Source organism: Peromyscus californicus, unplaced genomic scaffold, assembly GCF_007827085.1.
Source record: "Peromyscus californicus insignis strain IS unplaced genomic scaffold, ASM782708v3 Scaffold_4__1_contigs__length_199733344, whole genome shotgun sequence".
In the NCBI taxonomy this organism is placed as follows: Eukaryota; Metazoa; Chordata; class Mammalia; order Rodentia; family Cricetidae; genus Peromyscus; species Peromyscus californicus.
This window is the reverse complement of record NW_026294562.1, coordinates 83,775,254-83,793,648: the sequence shown is the minus strand read 5'-3', so window position 1 is coordinate 83,793,648 and position 18,395 is coordinate 83,775,254. Positions and strand designations below refer to the sequence as shown.

At 44.6% G+C, this 18,395-nt stretch overlaps 1 protein-coding gene across 2 annotated transcripts in view; it reads left to right on the top strand.

Annotated features, from left to right (window-relative positions):
- The first annotated feature begins 2,085 nt into the window (after positions 1 to 2,085).
- Acsm1 (acyl-CoA synthetase medium chain family member 1) overlaps positions 2,086 to 18,395 on the top strand; it is a 30,646-nt gene continuing 14,336 nt past the window's right edge. Inside the window, exons 1-6 of one of the 2 annotated variants that reach the window (XM_052763301.1) lie at positions 2,102 to 2,181; positions 2,658 to 2,763; positions 6,779 to 6,984; positions 12,016 to 12,226; positions 16,411 to 16,618; positions 18,080 to 18,220. In XM_052763301.1, the coding sequence (XP_052619261.1) occupies positions 6,793 to 6,984; positions 12,016 to 12,226; positions 16,411 to 16,618; positions 18,080 to 18,220 (752 nt within the window). In that variant the 5' untranslated portion in view covers positions 2,102 to 2,181; positions 2,658 to 2,763; positions 6,779 to 6,792. Of the gene's footprint in view, positions 2,182 to 2,657; positions 2,764 to 6,778; positions 6,985 to 12,015; positions 12,227 to 16,410; positions 16,619 to 18,079; positions 18,221 to 18,395 lie in introns of both variants that reach the window. The other variant, XM_052763302.1, reaches the window with a different exon arrangement.

Genomic DNA, 18,395 nt, shown 5'->3' with positions numbered 1-18,395 from the left:
TCCAACCAATATCCAGATCCTTGGGAGAAGAATACCTTCCCTAGGTGAAAAAACTGAAATCAGAAATGGAGACACATGAGACATAGTCAAAGCAGAAAATTATTGAGAGAATTGAGCAGGAAAACGTAGCTTAGATAAAATAACATTCAAGTCTTGTCCTGCCTTGTATAATGTCCTCTGTGACTCTGGGAATGTTCTAGAATGGCTTCAACTTCTATGTCTTTGTGTACAGATCATGAACTGTTGTGTATATCATTGTAGAAGACAAAGCCTGAGGTTTTTGTTTGTTGCTTTTTGCCTGTCTGACACAGGGCAGGAAACTTTCTGGAGAGCATATTCAAAGCCATGTCTGTACCTAAGAGATGCTCAGGATGTGTTTGTGATGAGTAAATCAATGGTTCTTTATAGGGTTATGGGAGTTGTTCTGTATAAAGGTCCAGGATGGAGATTCCACTAATACAATATCATCTAGAAAGAATGACTGATAGTGTCTCTGTTATTTATGCTGTCATGCCTCCGTGCAGCTTCCAGCAGAGCTGAATCATAAGAGAGTGCAGATCAGTTAATATTCCCTTATATGCCCAAGTCCAGAAGTGATTGTGTTCACTATAGAACTCACTGTCTAGCATGTTAGTTCAGTAGCATTAGGCTAACTGCAGTCAGGGCTGAGGCAGAAGAGGAGTATACACAAAATCTTCAGAATTGTGCCTTCTCTACTTCGGACCCACTTGTCATGGAGGCAGAGGGACAGAAACCTTCACAGTGTCACTAGACTGCTAACTAGTGAAAGTTAGACTCATATTCAGACTGCCTGCCCCAAAGACCTGTCCTCTTGGCCATGTATTAGTGTGGTCACTCAGTAGACACCTGCTGGGTCCAGAATGCAGCATCTCTTGGGTTCTACTGCCACCCCTTCCATTTCTCTCAGTGACTTTTGCACTTTTGCACTTTGGGTATTTAATGCGTAGCTTGCTGTGGCCAGTCACCTCTCTCTGGCTTCTTATTTACCCTTCTCCCCCAATGTAAATCTTACCTTGCGCTAAAAAAAAAATTCATCATAAATTAATCATCTAGGAAGCATATGGCCTGTCAGGCTTGCCCTCTGCTGTCTTCTTCAGTGGTAACTTTAAGCCAAGGCATTTTTATCCCAAATTCTACAGAGATTAGGAGGGTAAGAGTGCTGAGAAAGCCAGGCCAGAACCCTGGAGGTCCTCCACTCTCCAACACTGACCCCCAAACTGGAGTAATAAAAAAGGACTGCTACATGCACCATGTGTGATCACCTTCGTTAAACAATCAATGCAACATCAATATCCAGCCTGTATCTAAATTTCCGGGTCAGGTTCTCTACAGACATAGTTACATAATCCTTTCAACGATCTCACAGAACTAACCTTACAGTAACTTCCCCAACATCATTAATTGATGAGCTGCCACAATTCAAGGACGTAATGGCTTGTCCAGGGTTTCTTTTCACAAGTGGCAGACCCAGGACTTAAGTCTAAACCTTTGGAACTCCAAAGACCCTGCCTTCTGCCCATACATAAAATTGTTTCTCTTAATTAGAATTCCAAATGAAACAGCCAACAGAGTCTACCCTGTGTGTTATGAGCCTCTCAAGAATTAGCTCATTAACACTGGCCTTCAAACAAATCCTTAGAATTTATCATTTTCATAAGTGAGGAAGGGAGCGAGAGGATCATCCAGGAAGAGACGGGTGTTGCAAGTAGAACTGAGGAGCACACCAATGTGATTGCTATGGCTCTGGATGATGGATCTGAGCTGTGAAGCTGTGTGGCCCTTCAGCTGTCATACAGATGAAAAAGAAGGGTGCAGACTGAGAAAGGGGAGCAGGTTAGCTGCAGAGAACTTATGAAGACTCCCCCTTCCCTATCCTGTCCCACCTTGAGGAGACCATAAACACTGGGCAGTGTCCACACAATCCTTCCCCTAGCTGATGGCCCCTTCTAGAAGGCTGCACTGCTTTCTGCCCTCACTGAGCGTCTCCTCCCCTCACAGCATCATCCAATTCCTGAAGTTGTCTGCTAAACATTCTCCTCAGCCCGGGGCCAAGTTCAACAACTGTGTTCCAAGTCCTGGGAAGGACTACACACAGAGAGCAGACTCTCCAAGCTCCTTTCCTAAGTAGATCTGGCCCACTTGTGTCCTCCACAGCACCAGGTAAGACAAAAAGACAAAGTCTCTCTCTGTCTCTCTGTCTCTCTCTCATACTCTCTCTCCCTCCTCCTCTCCTTCCTCCCTCTCCTCCTTCCTCTCCTTCTCTCCCTCTCCCCCTCTGTGTGTGTGTGTGTGTGTGTGTGTGTGTGCATGTACACACATGTGCACACACCTGCCTGCCTGTCTGTGTGTCTGTGTGCACTTATATATTCCACAAAAGCCTTAAACTTGAGAATCCAATTTTTAGTTCTGAGAATACCACCTATCAATTATATGGCCTTGGTCAAGTCACTTAATTTCTGTGACAGTTCTTTTCTTTAAGTACAATGTAACGATGAGTGTGTTGGTGAGAGGAAGACCTGGAAACATAGATGAGCTGTGTTTAGCACAGTGGCGGGCTCATAGGAGGGAACTGATGCGTTTGGGAATGAGTAGACAAGAGACAGGAGGAGTCACTGAAGGAAAACTTCACTGTGCAGGGGCTGGTTCTCTTTCTTTCAAGTGAATGACTTTAATCTGGGAAGGCATTTGCTGAACAAGCATGAGGACCTGAATTGGATCTCCAGTACCGACATAAAAGTCCAGGTAAGGTGCCCTGTGGCATGTGCCTTATGCTGTCAACTGGAAGTGAGCTAGACCATCTGGGAAGAAGGAAGGAACATCCACTGAGAAGATGCCTCCATCAGCTTGATCAGTAAGCAAGTCTGTGGGGGCATTTTCATAATTAATGATTGATGTAGGAGGACCCAACTCACTGTGGGTAGTGTCACCCCTGGGCATCTTGCCTGGTACTAAAAACAAGCTGAGATAGCCATGAAGAACAAGCCAGCAGGCAACATTCCTCCATGCTTCCCACTTCTGTTGTGTCCCTGCCCTGGATTCCCTCAATGACTGAGCATGATCAGGCCATCCAAGCTAAATAAACTCTTTCCTCTCCAAGCTGCTTTGGGTCATGTTGTTTATCACAGCAATAGAAAGCAAACTGTCATCCCTATAATCCCAGTGCTAAGAACCAGAGACAAAAGGACCCCTGGCGCTTGCCAACCAACCAGTCTAGCTAAATTAGGTTCAGTAAGAGACCTTGTCTCAAAACCTAAAGTGGAGAGGTATCAAGGAAAGTACTTGACATTGCCCTCTGACCTCCACATGTGTGTGCATGTAAACATGCACATGCTCGCACACACGCGCGTACACACACACAGAGACAGAGAGAGACAGAGAGAGATTCAGAATTGTTGGTAGTTAAAAGGTACATCAACCTCAACATTTTTAAATTCTTAGTACGTCCCAGGCTCAATGCTGGCAAAGTGTTTATGTCACTAATAATCATGGAAATCAGTGTGGTAGGTATCACCTATGTTCCTCAAATGAAAGAGACCAAAACCACAGAACTAGTAGGTGGTAAAGTCAGAGCCAAAAGTCAAATACTGGCTCTGTGACCGAGTTTCCTATAACACATCAAACGTGTCGATCGGTTAAGTAACATATTGTGTCCAAAGGTTTATTGAACACATTTGATTCCAGGGACTTCTCAAGGTACTGTATCCACAAGCCTAGAATCCTGGCCCCAGCCCCTCTCAAATCCACAGGGCCAAATTGCCTCCAGAATATACTTTAAAAATTTCAAAGCACTAGACTTTAAAATCATTTCGTAGTGTCTTCAGAGTATAACCTCTAAGAGGGCTGACCTTCCTCCAGTTGACAGGATCTAAAACCATATGGGAACCCTGATAATAAGTGTCTCATAAACAAGAGAGAACGTTTTCTATGATTCAGACATTCTATAGACACAAAAAGATTTTTCTCTTTCCAGTTTCTATTTCCCAGCTTTTGGCAATGTAACGAGGGAAGAATCTAACATTATGCTGAAAACTTAGTGTCCGTCAACAAACACTATGCTGAATAGATAGAAACTCATCTCTATATCAAATAGTGTTGATGTAATTGCTGCTATGTAGATATAGAGCCATAGATAGTGATATATAGAGTTGCAATTTTTAGATATTGATACACAGTTCCAGAAATAGACAGGGCTATTAGAGAGAGATCTGTGCACCTCAGGAGGACAGAGAGAAATACATAGATACAGGTGATGTTCAAAGCTGTATCATGCACCGTGGTGCATATTGTATCTGGGTATTTCAGTGCAAAAGTTGCCCTGCACCATCTATTCCATGCACCAATCCCCACTTCTTCCTTCTAACCCTGTTGCAGAGGTTAAGATGCTATTTCTTTGGGTCAGGCTTAATTACTCCATTCCCCTGGAGAAAGAATTAGCCATCAAAAGCTCCTACTTCTAGAGTACTTACTTGTCTGTGCTGGGCCTTGCAGAATGTCACCACATTGTTTTGGTCAATAGGCGCTGTTGGTCCATCTGTGTTTGAAAGGGAGGTTAAGTAAATTGCTCCAGGTTACACAGATGGTGAATGGAGGTGCTGGAATTTGAACTTGTGCTGTCCGATTGCTAAAGGCTAGCCTCTCAGCCACCCAGAGCTGTCCTCATCCAGCTACTCCCGTGTTTACCAGCTCCCAGACAAACATGAAATCAGAAGTGCAAACTGTTTGCAAGAGAGCATTATTTCTTCTCTGTTTGAACAAGAAGGTTGCCATGGAAAATTATCACAGACAGAGTGACTTGACAGAAATGTGTTTTCTCTAAGTTCTGAATATTGGAAGTCTAAGATCAATACTTGAGGCCTCTTTTCTTGGCTTGTAGATGACTGTTTTCATGTTCAGATAACATTTGCCTACACCTTGTGTCAGAATGCTAATCTTTCTTTTCATTTTTTTTTTTAATACTGCCTCTCTCCTGGCCAGCCTCAAACTCACAGAAAGATCTAACTATGTCTGCCTCCCAAGTTCTGGTATTAAAGGTGTGCACTACCAATGCCTGCTTCCTTTTTTAAAAAGTAGGCCAACCATAATGTATTCCAATGACCTCATATTTAACTCAATTACTTTTTGAAAGTACCTACCTCCAATTACAGTCACATTGAGAAGTATTGGGGTCAGTACTCCCACATATAGTTCAGGAGGGGGCACAGAACCAGCCCGTGATAAAGTGTTCTGTATTTCCTCATTCAAGCTCACCCTTTTGTTTAAGTCGGTAGCCACTATTTGTTTATTTGACTATTTCTCTTGCAGTGCTAGAGACTGGACTCATGGCCACATGCACAGACAGGTGTTCTATCCCTGAGCTATGTGCCTAGCCCCTTTAGCTACATATTAAGTGGCTGTTTGCCCTGCCCTGGGGGGGGGGGGTAAAGGCTATTTAAGGAAGACCCTGAGATCATGCAGACATCTAGGTGGGAATATAGCCACTGAAGAAAAGATTAGCCACTGGAGAAAAGATTAGCCACTGGGAGCCCGCACTCAGTATCTGCTCCTGAGGCACACTCACTTCCGAAGTGGAACTAAAGGATGCTGCGGTACCCAAGAAGCCAACAACATTTTGTTGTCTTCAGTTAAGACTATTCCATTCAGTCTTTAACATCTCATCTCAGCCTCCAGTTATGTGATCTTGCAAATACAGGGTTCAGGTTTGTTTTGTTTTGTTTTCAGTTTGGAGAGGGAATCTTGCTGTGTAGCCCAGGCTATCCTAAGATTGGTTTTATCATCTAGGCTGTCCTTGAACTCATGATCTCACAGAATTGTCAGTGGAGCTCTATTCTCTTATTGACTGTGATGGGCTGGGAACTGCTGCCCAGGACTTTGTCCTAGGGAAGATCTTGGAGCTGCACAGCATCAGCAGTAAGGAGCTGAGACACGAGCACTGTCTAGTCTGAGGATGGGTGTATGGCTGTAGGAATCCATATAGAAGCCCACAAAACCCAGGGGAAGCTCATAATAGCAGAAGGGCAGCGGGACAGGACTCTCGCTACCCTTATTTCCATGTCTCTGGGTATCAGCTTCATTTATTTCACATGATAGAAATCATAACCTCAGGAATTTCCCCCCAACTTTTCACTTTATGGCTGTCCTAATAGGAGACAGTCTGAGCTACTCTTTGATACCAAACACACTGAAAGACATGCAGACAGACAGACAGAACACACACACACACACACACACACACACACACACACACACACACACACACACACACACAATTTTGAGAGAGATTGTGATTGCTCTAGCTTGTGTTTAAAATTCCCAGGGTTGACTATTGAGCTTTTGACCCATCATCAGCTTTTGGGGATAGGATTTAGATGAAGATATAACAGTTTGTATGGAAATTACAAGATTGGGCTTGACAAGAAGAAAGGTCTCCAGAGTAAAGATAACCTGTCCCATGGAACAGGGTTTTCAAATGGGATGGCCACATGACTACCACCCTGGAATCAAATCAGAGGGAGATGCCAGAGAGCTCCAGGAATGTGTCCCAAGCAAATGTAGCAGTTATAGTCATTCACTGGCGTTTTGCACCTTGTGGTCCCTCAGTTGGGTAGAGCAATCCCCATCTGAAGCAAGAGGTAATTCTAGCAATGGATCAGGACCACACATCAACGCTATGTGGAGAAGGCTCCTGCAGGGTGATTGGCATGTAACCCATCTCTTCGCAAGGCAGGCAGTGACTTGAATGTTCTGTGTTTCATACCAGAGGACCATCTCACTATGCAGTGGCTGAAGAAATTTCAGATCCCATGGGGCATCTTCAAATGCTTCCATAGCTCCTCCCAGAGCTCATCTCATCAGCACAGTGTATCGACAGCAGGAGCTGGGACTCAAAGATGGAATGACTATGATTCACCTGAGGAATTTAACTTTGCAAGAGACGTGCTGGACTACTGGGCTCAGATGGAGGAGGTAAGAGGTCATGGTGATGGAGCATAGGAATAGGAGTAGCCTGGTGGCTATATCTTGCACTAACTGGGTAAAGAGGGATGCATGGATTCTCCAGAGATACAGAAGAGCCCATGGCTTCTTTAAGGTAGCCATGTAGTGGGAAAGGCTTACATCGGAGGGCTTGATACCTAGTCTGGGTATTTTCTCACTTCTCTGACTTCAGTGGGTTTGTTTGATTGTCTTTCTGCGAAATTGTGGTAAATTTATTCTTAAAACTCACTTGTACAATGAGTAAAATTATTTGATGAATGTTTGTTCTTCCATAACCCTGATCTAGCACAAAGTTCAAATTGGCAGGTTTATGGGGGTTTGAGTGCTCACCTTCAGTTAGTGAGAAAGTCCAACTGTTCAGCTCATCACACCTCAGGCTGGTCTGGAAGCCACCACGCCTAGAGAGGGTACAGGCTTTCAGAATGTGCACAGGAGCATCTACCACATTTATCTAAATCATGTCACCTGTCATCCTGTGACAGTGACAAGTCTCTCTGAGATCCTTCATGTCAGCTACCTTCTTGAGAGTGGCTTTAGGGTTAGAGGCAGTCTCTGTAGCCTGCAGAGGCATCCCGTATCTCTACAGAAAATCCCCCTTGGCCTGTCTTTTCCCAAGACACAGAGGGACAGGCACGTAGGAGTGGTACTGGGAGTTGCAGTAGACGGATGTGATGCTTTGAGCCACTCGGGCCTAGTTGACAAGTCCTGACAGAGATGCAGCAGCCATCTTTGTACGGAGACAACTCAGCTGAGATGAAGTTGGGGAGTAGCTGTAGATGTTATGTTCCCTAGGAGCATGCACTCATAGATTACCGTTCAAGAGCAACATGCCTCCTCTGCCGTCTTTTCTCAGAACTTTCATGGCAGTGCCAAGGAAAATACAGCCCTCTGTCATGGAGAACACGCTTCTGTTCCACATCAGTCACTTTACATTTGATCTTTTGCTGTTCCCATTTTCCAGATGAGGAAACTGGGGACCCGAGAGTTCAAGTGACCTGCTGAAACCTCCTACCTATCTAACAAACAGGGAAGCAGAATTTGGATCCAGCCTGACTGCCTCCACAACCCAACCTTTAGCCTAGTCTTGCTCTCCGAGAGGTCAGAGCACCTCTGCTTCAGAAATAAATGGGTGTCCTCATTGCCGAGACAATAAATCTGGTTGAGAATATGGAGAGCATGAGATGGGTCGGGAAAGAAGAAAGTGGTGATGAGGGGACAATAGCATTAGCTTGTTCCATGTTTCCTCCATAAGTTATGATTAGTGAGTTCATACACCAGCTTATGGGATTAACAAACAAGTAAATCTTCCTGTAGGGAAGACCAGGATGACTGGATTTCATAACATCATAGTCAGCCATTACCATTTCATCTGTATCTCCAACACCCCCCAACCCCATTTACAAGCACCCCATATCATTTATATTCATTTTCAATATCTTTGATCTATCTGCTTCAACGTTTCCAACTGTCTCACTCATGATTAGTAACTCAGACCCATTCACTGTTAGCCTGTAGTGACATTTGGTGCCTCACCCATCGTAGTCCCTCAGTAAACACTTGTGGGATGGGTTAACTTTGGGTCCTTCCTTGTTGGTGCTCCTGTGATAGCCTCCACTTTCTGTTCCACCTCTCGTGGTTCACTAGCAAGCATCGCTCGGAAACTGATCCCTGGATCACTCAACAGTACTGCCCAAACTGCCGCTGTTTACTTCACTGACTTTTCAACATATTTAATTTGTAAGACATAAGATGGAAATATAATGGACTCATGTGAAGTAGCCTGGGATCTTGGCAAATAATTCATTAGAAAACAAGAAACAGAAATGAGCTGTAAACTAGACAGTTTACAGTAGAATCGGTTGCTCACTAAGGTACTTAAAATATCAATGTGTAAGCCTGGTTGTTCTTGGAAATTAAAACATGTTACTATCGAGTCCTCAGGCACTTTGTGTATATAGTTTCTGTTGAATCCTGAAACAGTCCCCAAATATATCCGTAAGAGATCACATTCACACCAACTTGTTTCCATTCTGTCTCTTACATACTTCACTCAACTTGAGGAGTACCCGACATGCGGATAAGACCACAAATGGAACAAACAATGCTCTGTTTGTCCTGCTGTTCTGTTTCTTTCTTCAAGCCGTCCTTTGTTACTTTATGTTGAGTTTCTATGGCAATATGTGTGATTTCCTTTTCATTCCCTTTTGTGTGTATTCTATAACTATTTTCTTGTGCTTACCATGAAGATTGCATATAATGTCTCTTTTTAACTTTCAACAGCTCAGCCTCAATCACATAAGGAAGAAACCCTACTCCTCCACAGCCCTATTCTATTCAACCCCAACCTTATGATCCGTGTCACAAATCCCGCCTTCTTACAGTGTACTTTACCATAGCCTTATCGTTGTCTTCTAAATATAACTGAAGAGGCCAGTGAGATGGCTCAGCAGGTAAGGGCACTTGCTGCTGCCAGACATGGCAACCTGAGTTCTATCCTCAGGGTTCACGGGGTAGGAGAGCATCAGCTCCAAAAGTTGTCATCTGGCGTCCACATGCATGCTGTGGCATGCATACCTAAACACGCACAGGCACACGCACATGTGCACACACACATGCACACACACACACACGACTAAATAAATAGTTATGTTGAATTATTTTAAATAACGGTGGAGTTACAAGCCAATGGCTAACAATAATGGTATCATACTCATACATGTCACCATGTCTGCAAAAGGCGTTGTGTTTTCGTGTTTGTTAATTTCCAGTTCCTTGCATTTCAAGGTAATTTCTTGAAGTCTGATGGTGATGTTTCTTTCCCGTTTGAACTGTCTATAAATATCTTAATTTCTCTCTCACATTTGGAAAAATATGTGAAGTAATTGGTTGTTGCTGTTGCTTTTTCTCTCTCAGGTCTTCAAATACATGATCTCATCTCCTCCCACATTGCATAAACCTCTACCGAGAACTTGACTGACAGTCTCCTTGAGGGTTTCTTGGACACAGTGTGTTGCTTTTCTTTTGGGCACTCCTGTGCTTCTGGCCTTTGCGTTTCAATTACAGTTCACATGGGTCTCTGGGCTTGTCCTGAAGTTGTTGAGCTGTTTGTATTAGATGATGCAGGTCTTTCCTCACACCCTGCTGTTTGGGGCCGTTGTTTCTGCAGATAAGCTGAATGGCTGTCTTCTGCTGAGACTCCAGGAACATGGATATGGGTCTGGAAAATGCAGATTTCTTCAGCTGTGCTCCTTACGCTCAACAATTTCAAATGACTTGTATTCATCTAGTCTTTCTTCTACCTGTTTGGATCTCCTGATGAATCATCCCCTAGCACATGCCCATTCAATGACTGGTTTTGGTCCTAGATTCAACTTATCTCTCCTTTAGAAGGTTACCACTCTACTGATAGTGAGTGTAGTTTGGTTCATTTTGGAGTGTTTTTGTTCTTTTCATCTTTGGGTTTTTCTTTAGCTGTTTGAGCAAATTTAACACAGATATTAAAAAATATCTTTGTCTAATAGCTAAGTCCATACAGTTTGGGCTTCTGTTTCTTGACTCTGTTTTGTCTCTTTGAATAGACAGTATCTCTCTGTACTTTTGTATGCCTTGTGGTCATTGGTTGAAAGTTAGACATGTGGGGGGAAAGCTCATTTATTTTGCAGTCATGCGCACTAGCTTATGTAAGTGAAGATTGTCACTAATGTGGTCAGGTTGGAGTTTAACATCATCTCAAGCCTTTATGACATTTATCTTCCCTGGACCTGTTTGTGTGTCTTCCCCACTCTACCTATTTTCACATTTACATGGCCAACATTACTAACCCCGCTTCCTTTTGGGAATTCACCCAGGCCTCTTCTCAGGGCCTTGGCAGTTCTGCTGACTCCCTCCGTCATCTCTTAGCTCTTGATGCCCACAAGTCTTTACACACCACAGACCCTGCTGCTGGTACAGAGATACCCAATCTAAGAATCAAACCCTGGTGCTGTTCCCGAGGCATTCAAATCCGGCAAGAGAGAAAGTAGTTCACCCAGTGGCTCCTGAAGAGGCCAAGACATTGCAAACAAGTTCCAGTCTTTTCACTGAGCCAAAATTAGATGGCTTCCCCTCGACTGTGCTGGACCATGCCAGAAGCTCAGGAGCAAGGTCAAGAAAGAATACCACAGAATGCCCTACATTCTGAGTGTGGCTTTAACTGTGGGCAGCTGCTAAACTGTTGCAGACTCTTCACTAGTTTCTAGAGTTCTCACAAAACTACTTTGGTCAATTTGTTATTGTTTAGTTGGTGTTTCTGTGAGGAAACAAGGACATGCAGCCTCCTGCTCTTCTATCTTTATACCCTAACCTCTAGTAATACCTTAATTTTAAAACATTATCCAAACATTTAGCAACTACTTTAGGCTCTTTTCTTTTGTTATGATAATATTTTATTGAGCAACTATTTTGTGCCAAACACTGTTAATGTGGTTTATTTATCTAAAGTTGTTTAGGCAATATTGTTGTCTCCATTTTATAGAGGAGAAAACTGAGGTGAAGAGAGGAACTCACTGTCTATATCAGCAGTCTTCAACCTGTGGGTAGCAACCACTAGAAAACACATATTTCCAATGGTTTTAGGAACCCCCAACCATAAATTTATTTTTGTTGCTACTTCATAACTGTAATTTTCCTGCTGAGCCATGTCTCAGTTCCTAAGACCATCAGAAATATGTGTTTTTCAATGGTTGCTACCCACAGATTGAGAACCATTGGTTTATATAAACCTACGACAGATTATTGGAGAAAAGGATGTTCGTCTTCCGTGGGAAGCTTGAAGGGTATTCATGGTCACATGTGACTTCAGGGTAGTCCCCAATCTAGTTTCCTACTTCTCTGGAGTCTGTTAATGTCTTAAGATGGGATCTCACTGTGCTAGGCTCACACTGGAATGTGACTATGGAAGTGGATTGTCCTTTTCCTTGGAAGGAGGAAGTGATGTGACGCTTGCTGTATAATCTTAACTAGGAGGGCAAGAGAGGCCCAGGTCCGGCCCTGTGGTGGGTGAATAGCCAAGGAGATGAGATAAAGTGGAGCTTCCGAGAGCTGAGGGACTTAACCCGTCGCGCTGCCAACGTCTTTGAGCAGACTTGTGGCCTGAAGCAGGGAGATCGCCTGGCCTTGATTCTGCCTCGAGTGCCCGAGTGGTGGCTAGTGACAGTGGGCTGCTTTCGAACAGGTCAGTGATTCACATGGGACCCACTGGACCTGGGTGTTGGGATGGTAGATGCCGTGCACCTAGCCTGGTACTGACAAAGCTTCTACACTGGAACCATAGAGGAAGCCTCTGTCCCTCCCTCTGAGGATGGACACCTCAGTGGGAGACAAAATATTTCCTCTTCTCTATACCTTCCTTATTCTTCAAGTCTGTCTCTCTCTCCCACTCACATACACTCACACGCTTTCTTCCTCTTTCCCTAACACACCAGCATTAATATGCTCTAAACATAATATCATGTATCCCTCCCTTCCTCTTTCAAGAAATCTTTTGTAGATGTTGTGAGACCTACAAGCACCGGGTTGCAATCACCTAAAAAATCTGCTAAAACCCAAGATGTTTCCTTCACAAACTCACAGTGGAGTTATGACCCAAAGACTAAGATTGGGGAACTACAGTTTTGTGGTGGTAATGTGTTCCCCAAAATGTGCACCCTAATAAATTTATCTGGGGTCAGAGAACAAACAGCCACTAGATACAAAGGCTAGAAAATGGCGGCACTCACACCTTTAATCCTAGCACTCCAGAGACAGAAATCCCTCTGGATCTCGGTGAGTTCAAGGCCACATTGGAAACAGCCAGGCATGGTGACACACGCCTTTAATCCCAGAAAGCAGCCTTTAATCCCAGGGAGTGATGGCAAAAACAGAAAGACATATAAGGTGTGAAGACCAGAAACTAGAAGCATTTGGCTGGTTAAGCTTTTAGGCTTTGAGCAGCACAGTTCAGCTGAGAGCGGTTCGGATATGAGGACACAGAGGCTTCCAGTCTGAGGAAACTAGATCAGCTGAGAAGTTGGCCAGGTGAGGTTAGCTGTGGCTTGTTCTGTCTCTCTGATCTTCCAGCGTTCACCCCAATAACTGGCCTCAGGTTTGATTTTATTAATAAGAACTTTTAAGACTCCTGCTACACAGTTACCCATGCACATTAGTAACAAATATTCTTCTATTGGCCAAATAATATCCTTTCGAGCCAATTTCTCTTTAAATCCAGTCAAGAATCATACATTGTATGTGGTTCTCAGATCTCCTCCAACCCCTTTAATCTACAGCACTTCAGACTTTTCTGCACAGCAACATTTTTGAAGCATCCAAGCCAGCTGTTTGGCGGAATTCAGCTCAATGTCTGGACTTACGGCTCTTTCTTTGCAGTTCTCTTCAGCTTCACTGTATTTGACTGCGATCCTATAAGCAAGGCTATGTCTCCCTCAGTATGCCACGTCAGAGTGTGTGGGAAGTGGGCTTCTCCCAGCATCCATGATGAATATTTCATCCCTCAAGCCAGGCACTATTCACCTGATTCCTCCTGCATGATGCTGTGAATCTTTTTCCCCAATGAGACTTTTACATGGTTTGGCTCTGCGTCAATAGCTCTTAACTGTCTTGAATACAAACTACTATGGTAGGCTTATGGGAAGGATTTTTATTTGTATCATGACGTCTACATGCTATTAATTAAAAATCTCCTGCAGAGATTTCCCTTCCTTTTTTTTTTTTTATTTTGCAATACAATTCAGTTCTACTTATCAGCCACGGATTTTCTTGTTCTCCCCCGTCCCACTCCCCTCACCTTCCCCCCAGCCCACCCCCCATTCCCACCTCCTCCAGGGCAAAGCCTCCCCCGCAGACTGAGATCAACCTGGTAGACTCAGTCCAGGCAGGTCCAGTCCCCTCCTCCCAGGCCGAGCCAAGCGACCCTGCATAGGCCCCAGGTTTCAAACAGCCAACTCATGCAATGAGCACAGGACCCGGTCCCATTGCCTGGATGCCTCCCAAACAGATCAAGCCAATCAACTCTCTCACCCATTCAGAGGGCCTGATCCAGTTGGTGACCCCTCAGCCATTGGTTCATAGTTCATGTATTTCCATTCATTTGGCTATTTGTCCCTGTGCTTTATCCAACCTTGGTCTCAACAATTCTCGCTCATATAAACCCTCCTCATTCTCACTAATTGGACTCCCAGAGCACTACCCGGGGCCTAGCCATGGATCTCTGCATCCAGATCCCTCAGTCGTTGGATGGGGTTTCTAGCACGACAGTTAGGGTGTTTGGCCATCCCATCACCAGAGTAGGTCAGTTCGGACTGTATCATGACCATTGCCAGCAGTCTGTTGTGGGGGTATCTTTGTGGATTTCTGTGGGCCTCTCTAGCACTTTGCTTCTTCCTATTCTCATGTGGTCTTCATTTACCATGGTCTCCTATTCCTTGTTCTCCCTCTCTGTTCTTGATCCAGCTGGGATCTCCCGCTCCCCCAAGCTCTCTTTCCCTTGACCCTCGCCCTTCATTACCCCCACTCATGTCCAGGCTGTTCACGTAGATCTCTTCCATTTCTCTGTCATTGGGCGATCCTTGTGTCTTTCTTGGGGTCCTGTTTTCCAGGTAGCCTCCCTGGTGATGTGAGTAGCAGTCTAGTCATCCTTGTTCCACATCTAGTATCCTCCTATGAGTGAGTACATACCATGTTTGTCTTTCTGAGTCTGGGTTCCCTTCCTTTTAAAATTACTTATACATATTTATGTATGATTTGCAATCCATGTGGAACTTTGTATTTCAGACTCACATTGCTGTGACCAATAGTTGAGGAAACATCAAGTTAGGAGTAGAAATGTTTGCCTTGTCTCCTGATTTCAGCCCATGGTTGCCTGGCTCCATTGCTGCCTGAGGTGAGGCAGATCATTACGGGCTCATGTGCTGGAACATAGTATCCTACCTCATGGAACCAGGAAACATAACACAAGAGTCTGGAAGAGACCAGGAACAAGATAGCCTTCAATGACCTACTTCAACAAAGACCCACTTCCCACCACCTCCCAATAGTTCATTCTATTATGAGTCCATCTGTAGATTAATCATTGATTAGCTCGCAGCCCTTGTCATCCAAACACCTTTTAACACTGAATCTACCAGCTGGGGATCAAGCCTTCAATATATGAGCCTTTTGGGGATCCTTCATATGCAAACTGTGGCAGGACACATGGATTCTCTTCTTGCAATCCACCTTTCACATCTCATCATGCATATTCCTGTAACATGCTTTTCTTCTCTCTCTCTCTCTCTCTCTCTCTCTCTCTCTCTCTCTCTCTCTCTCTCTCCCCCTTTCTCCCTTCTTTCTTTGGTCCCTTCCTCTCTTCTTTTTTCCCTTTCATTATCTAACAGAATGTAATATGGAATCAAGAACTAATAGCAGAGAAAATATAGAAAATAAAAACCATGCATCTATAGAAATAAGAAATGGCTAGTAGGAAGCCAAAGACTATAGTTGAGTCCTCTGAGGTGAGAATTGAAGAAGGTTAGACATAAAGTAAGGTGGTCCAATAATGGGTTCCCCACATGCAAAGACTACTAGTCAGTACTAGTGTGTGCATGCACACATACACATGTGCATACACACATGCATGCACACACATGCATGCACACACAGCCATTTTGAAAGAGAAAAATAAAGTGCAAGAATGGAAGATAAAGAGTGGCCTTCAATGTCAGAATAGTGAGTAGGGTATCTCCCTAGAAACAGAGGGCACAGGTGTTCATGCAGAGAAGAAACGAGGAGGGAAATGGACTGTGCTTTGTGGACTTGGGGTGGTAGGGAGATGCAGAAGGGCATCTAGTAGGCTGTGACTCCAGTAGACCAGGCAGGCTTGAACTCACTGGTGGTGGCTGTGTTGGCAATGATAAAGAGAACACAGGAACATTCATAAGACAATGTGGCTAAATCTGAGGTAAAAGGAACAAAGGACATTCAAGATAACTTCAAGGGACTAACGGGGGAGGAAGAGGAATTGGGGCAGGGAGTGTTGAGATGTAGCCAGTCCTAAGCATCAACAACACTGTCCTCACAGGCACTATTACCTGATCTGGCCTAAGTGTATGCAAATCAGGTCCATCTACCTCTGTTTGGATTCTTCTAGAAAGAGCTAAGGAAGAGCCTACAATGTTTATGTTCACAGGAATAAGTTGGAGATCTTATTAAGATTCAGATTATGACTAAGCAGATTTGGTGCAAGATGTGAGATTCTGTATTCCCTGCGGGGTAGAAGATGGTGGTCTGTGGATCATACTTTTCACAGTATTGTGGGAATTCTCAGCAGATGAGCCAGGCCTAAACCCATTGATGTGAAATCAAATCATCCTTTCTCACCCCCAGGGATTGTCTTCATGCCTGGGACTACCCTGCTGAAAGCAAAGGACATCCTCTACCGACTACAAATGTCTCAAGCCAAAGCCATTGTGACCACAGGGAGCCTCGTCTCAGAGGTGGACTCTGTGGCCTCTGAGTGTCCTGCCCTGAAAACCAAGCTGGTGGTGTCTGATCATAGCCATGAAGGGTGGCTCAACTTCCAGTCACTGATTAAGTGAGTTTCTGGTCTGATAAATGTGGTTTCTGAATAGAGACTGGGGAGGAGACCATGTACACCAAAGCACTGGGAGATCAGTGACTAGTACAGGAGGCCCACGAGACTCTGTGCTAGCGACTCCCTTCCTAGCCATGTCACCCCACTACTGTGAAACCCTGGGCTTCTTCCTTCCCTTCCCTTGGCTTCCTTGGCCCTTGGTGCCTTGTAAAATCAGTAAGTTGAACTTCCATGTTTGTCATTAATATACACTCAGCCCTGAGGCAAAACAAAGGAGCATTACAAAGTCATAGACAAGTGTGTTGCATATTCCATGCAGATAAGGAACCTTTATACATACATACATTGTGTGTGTGTGTGTGTGTGTGTGTGTGTGTGTGGTGTGTATAAACACATATATGAAGAGGTTTAATGAACATGAATTTTCAAGGTGAAAGGTGAAACTCCAAAACAACTTAAGCCTGGGTGCAGTAGTGCACAACTTTAATCCCAGCACTCAGGAGGCAGGGGCAGGTGGATCTCTGTGAGTTCAAAGTCAGACCCGTCTACATTGCAAGTTCCAGGACAGCCAGGGCTACACATGTGTTGAGATCATTTCTCAAAAACAAACAAGAATAAGAAACTGGATTTCTAATTGCGGTGAGACAGTAATATAGCAGCTTTAGGGGAAAGACTCTCCTCTCCTGGGTACCTTTGGGGACACCTTGCTTAAGGTAGGACTGGAGAAAGACCCCTCCCCCTGCCAAAAAAACTCCTGTGAGCATTTGAATGTTTCCCCCAATATTCACAGCACAGGCAGGAACCATGCGAGGCTTGCTTCCTTGGAGCAACACCTCCATTTCTAAAGCCATTTGCTTCAACAGTAACGGCAAGTGACCTCTCACAAAGCCAGAGACTTCACTGAAAACAGTTGAAACTCATGAAAATGTTTGAGAAATCATTCAGATTACCCAGAGTCAGTGTGATGCTGGGCCCTACTTAGCAAAGCTGGCAGTGCTGGTGTTTCCTCGGCATTTAGGTTATTTTCAGGAGAAAACAAACAACAAACAAAAGCCTAGACAGTATGTCTCTTCAATAGGAGGAGACTCAGAAGTATCCAGTGGGAAGATGCCCCGACAACAAGCAGGCCAAAGGGACACAGTTTCCCTCGCTCACCAATCAGAGGTGCTGGAAGCTTCCCATTCCTGCTCACTTAGGATGGGCTGCGGTATAGTCAGGGCTAGCTGAGTGTTCTGTGATTTCTTAGTCCATGCGGGTTTTTTCCCCCATTTTTCAACTGAAGACACGCCAGTCCATGTGTCCAATCATCCCACAGTCAGTCTGATGCCTGCCCGTGGGAACACCAGCTTGCCCTCCAGCCTTGAAATTTCCAGGTTCCCCACTCAATGCTTCACGATGCTTCGTCAGAAGATGGAAAACAACAGTGTGATTTTTCTTCTTTTGCCTCAACTCTCTTTGCAGATCAGTACCCCCAGATCACACCTGTATTAAGTCAAAGATGAAGGATCCTATGGCCATCTTCTTCACCAGCGGGACTACAGGTTTCCCCAAAATGGCAAAGCACAACCAGGGACTTGCATTCCGGTCCTGTATCCCTTCATGGTAGGGAAAGAGTATTTAAAGGCTGGCTTCCCTTGGTGTGGTGGGGAGGGGCTTGGACCTGCCTCGGCTCTGTGTGCTGGCCTCTGCTGACTCCCCATGGGACACCTTGATTTGGAGAATGTGGGGATGGGAGGTGGCTTAGGAGGGAGGGCTGGGGGGTGGGAGGATGGAGGAG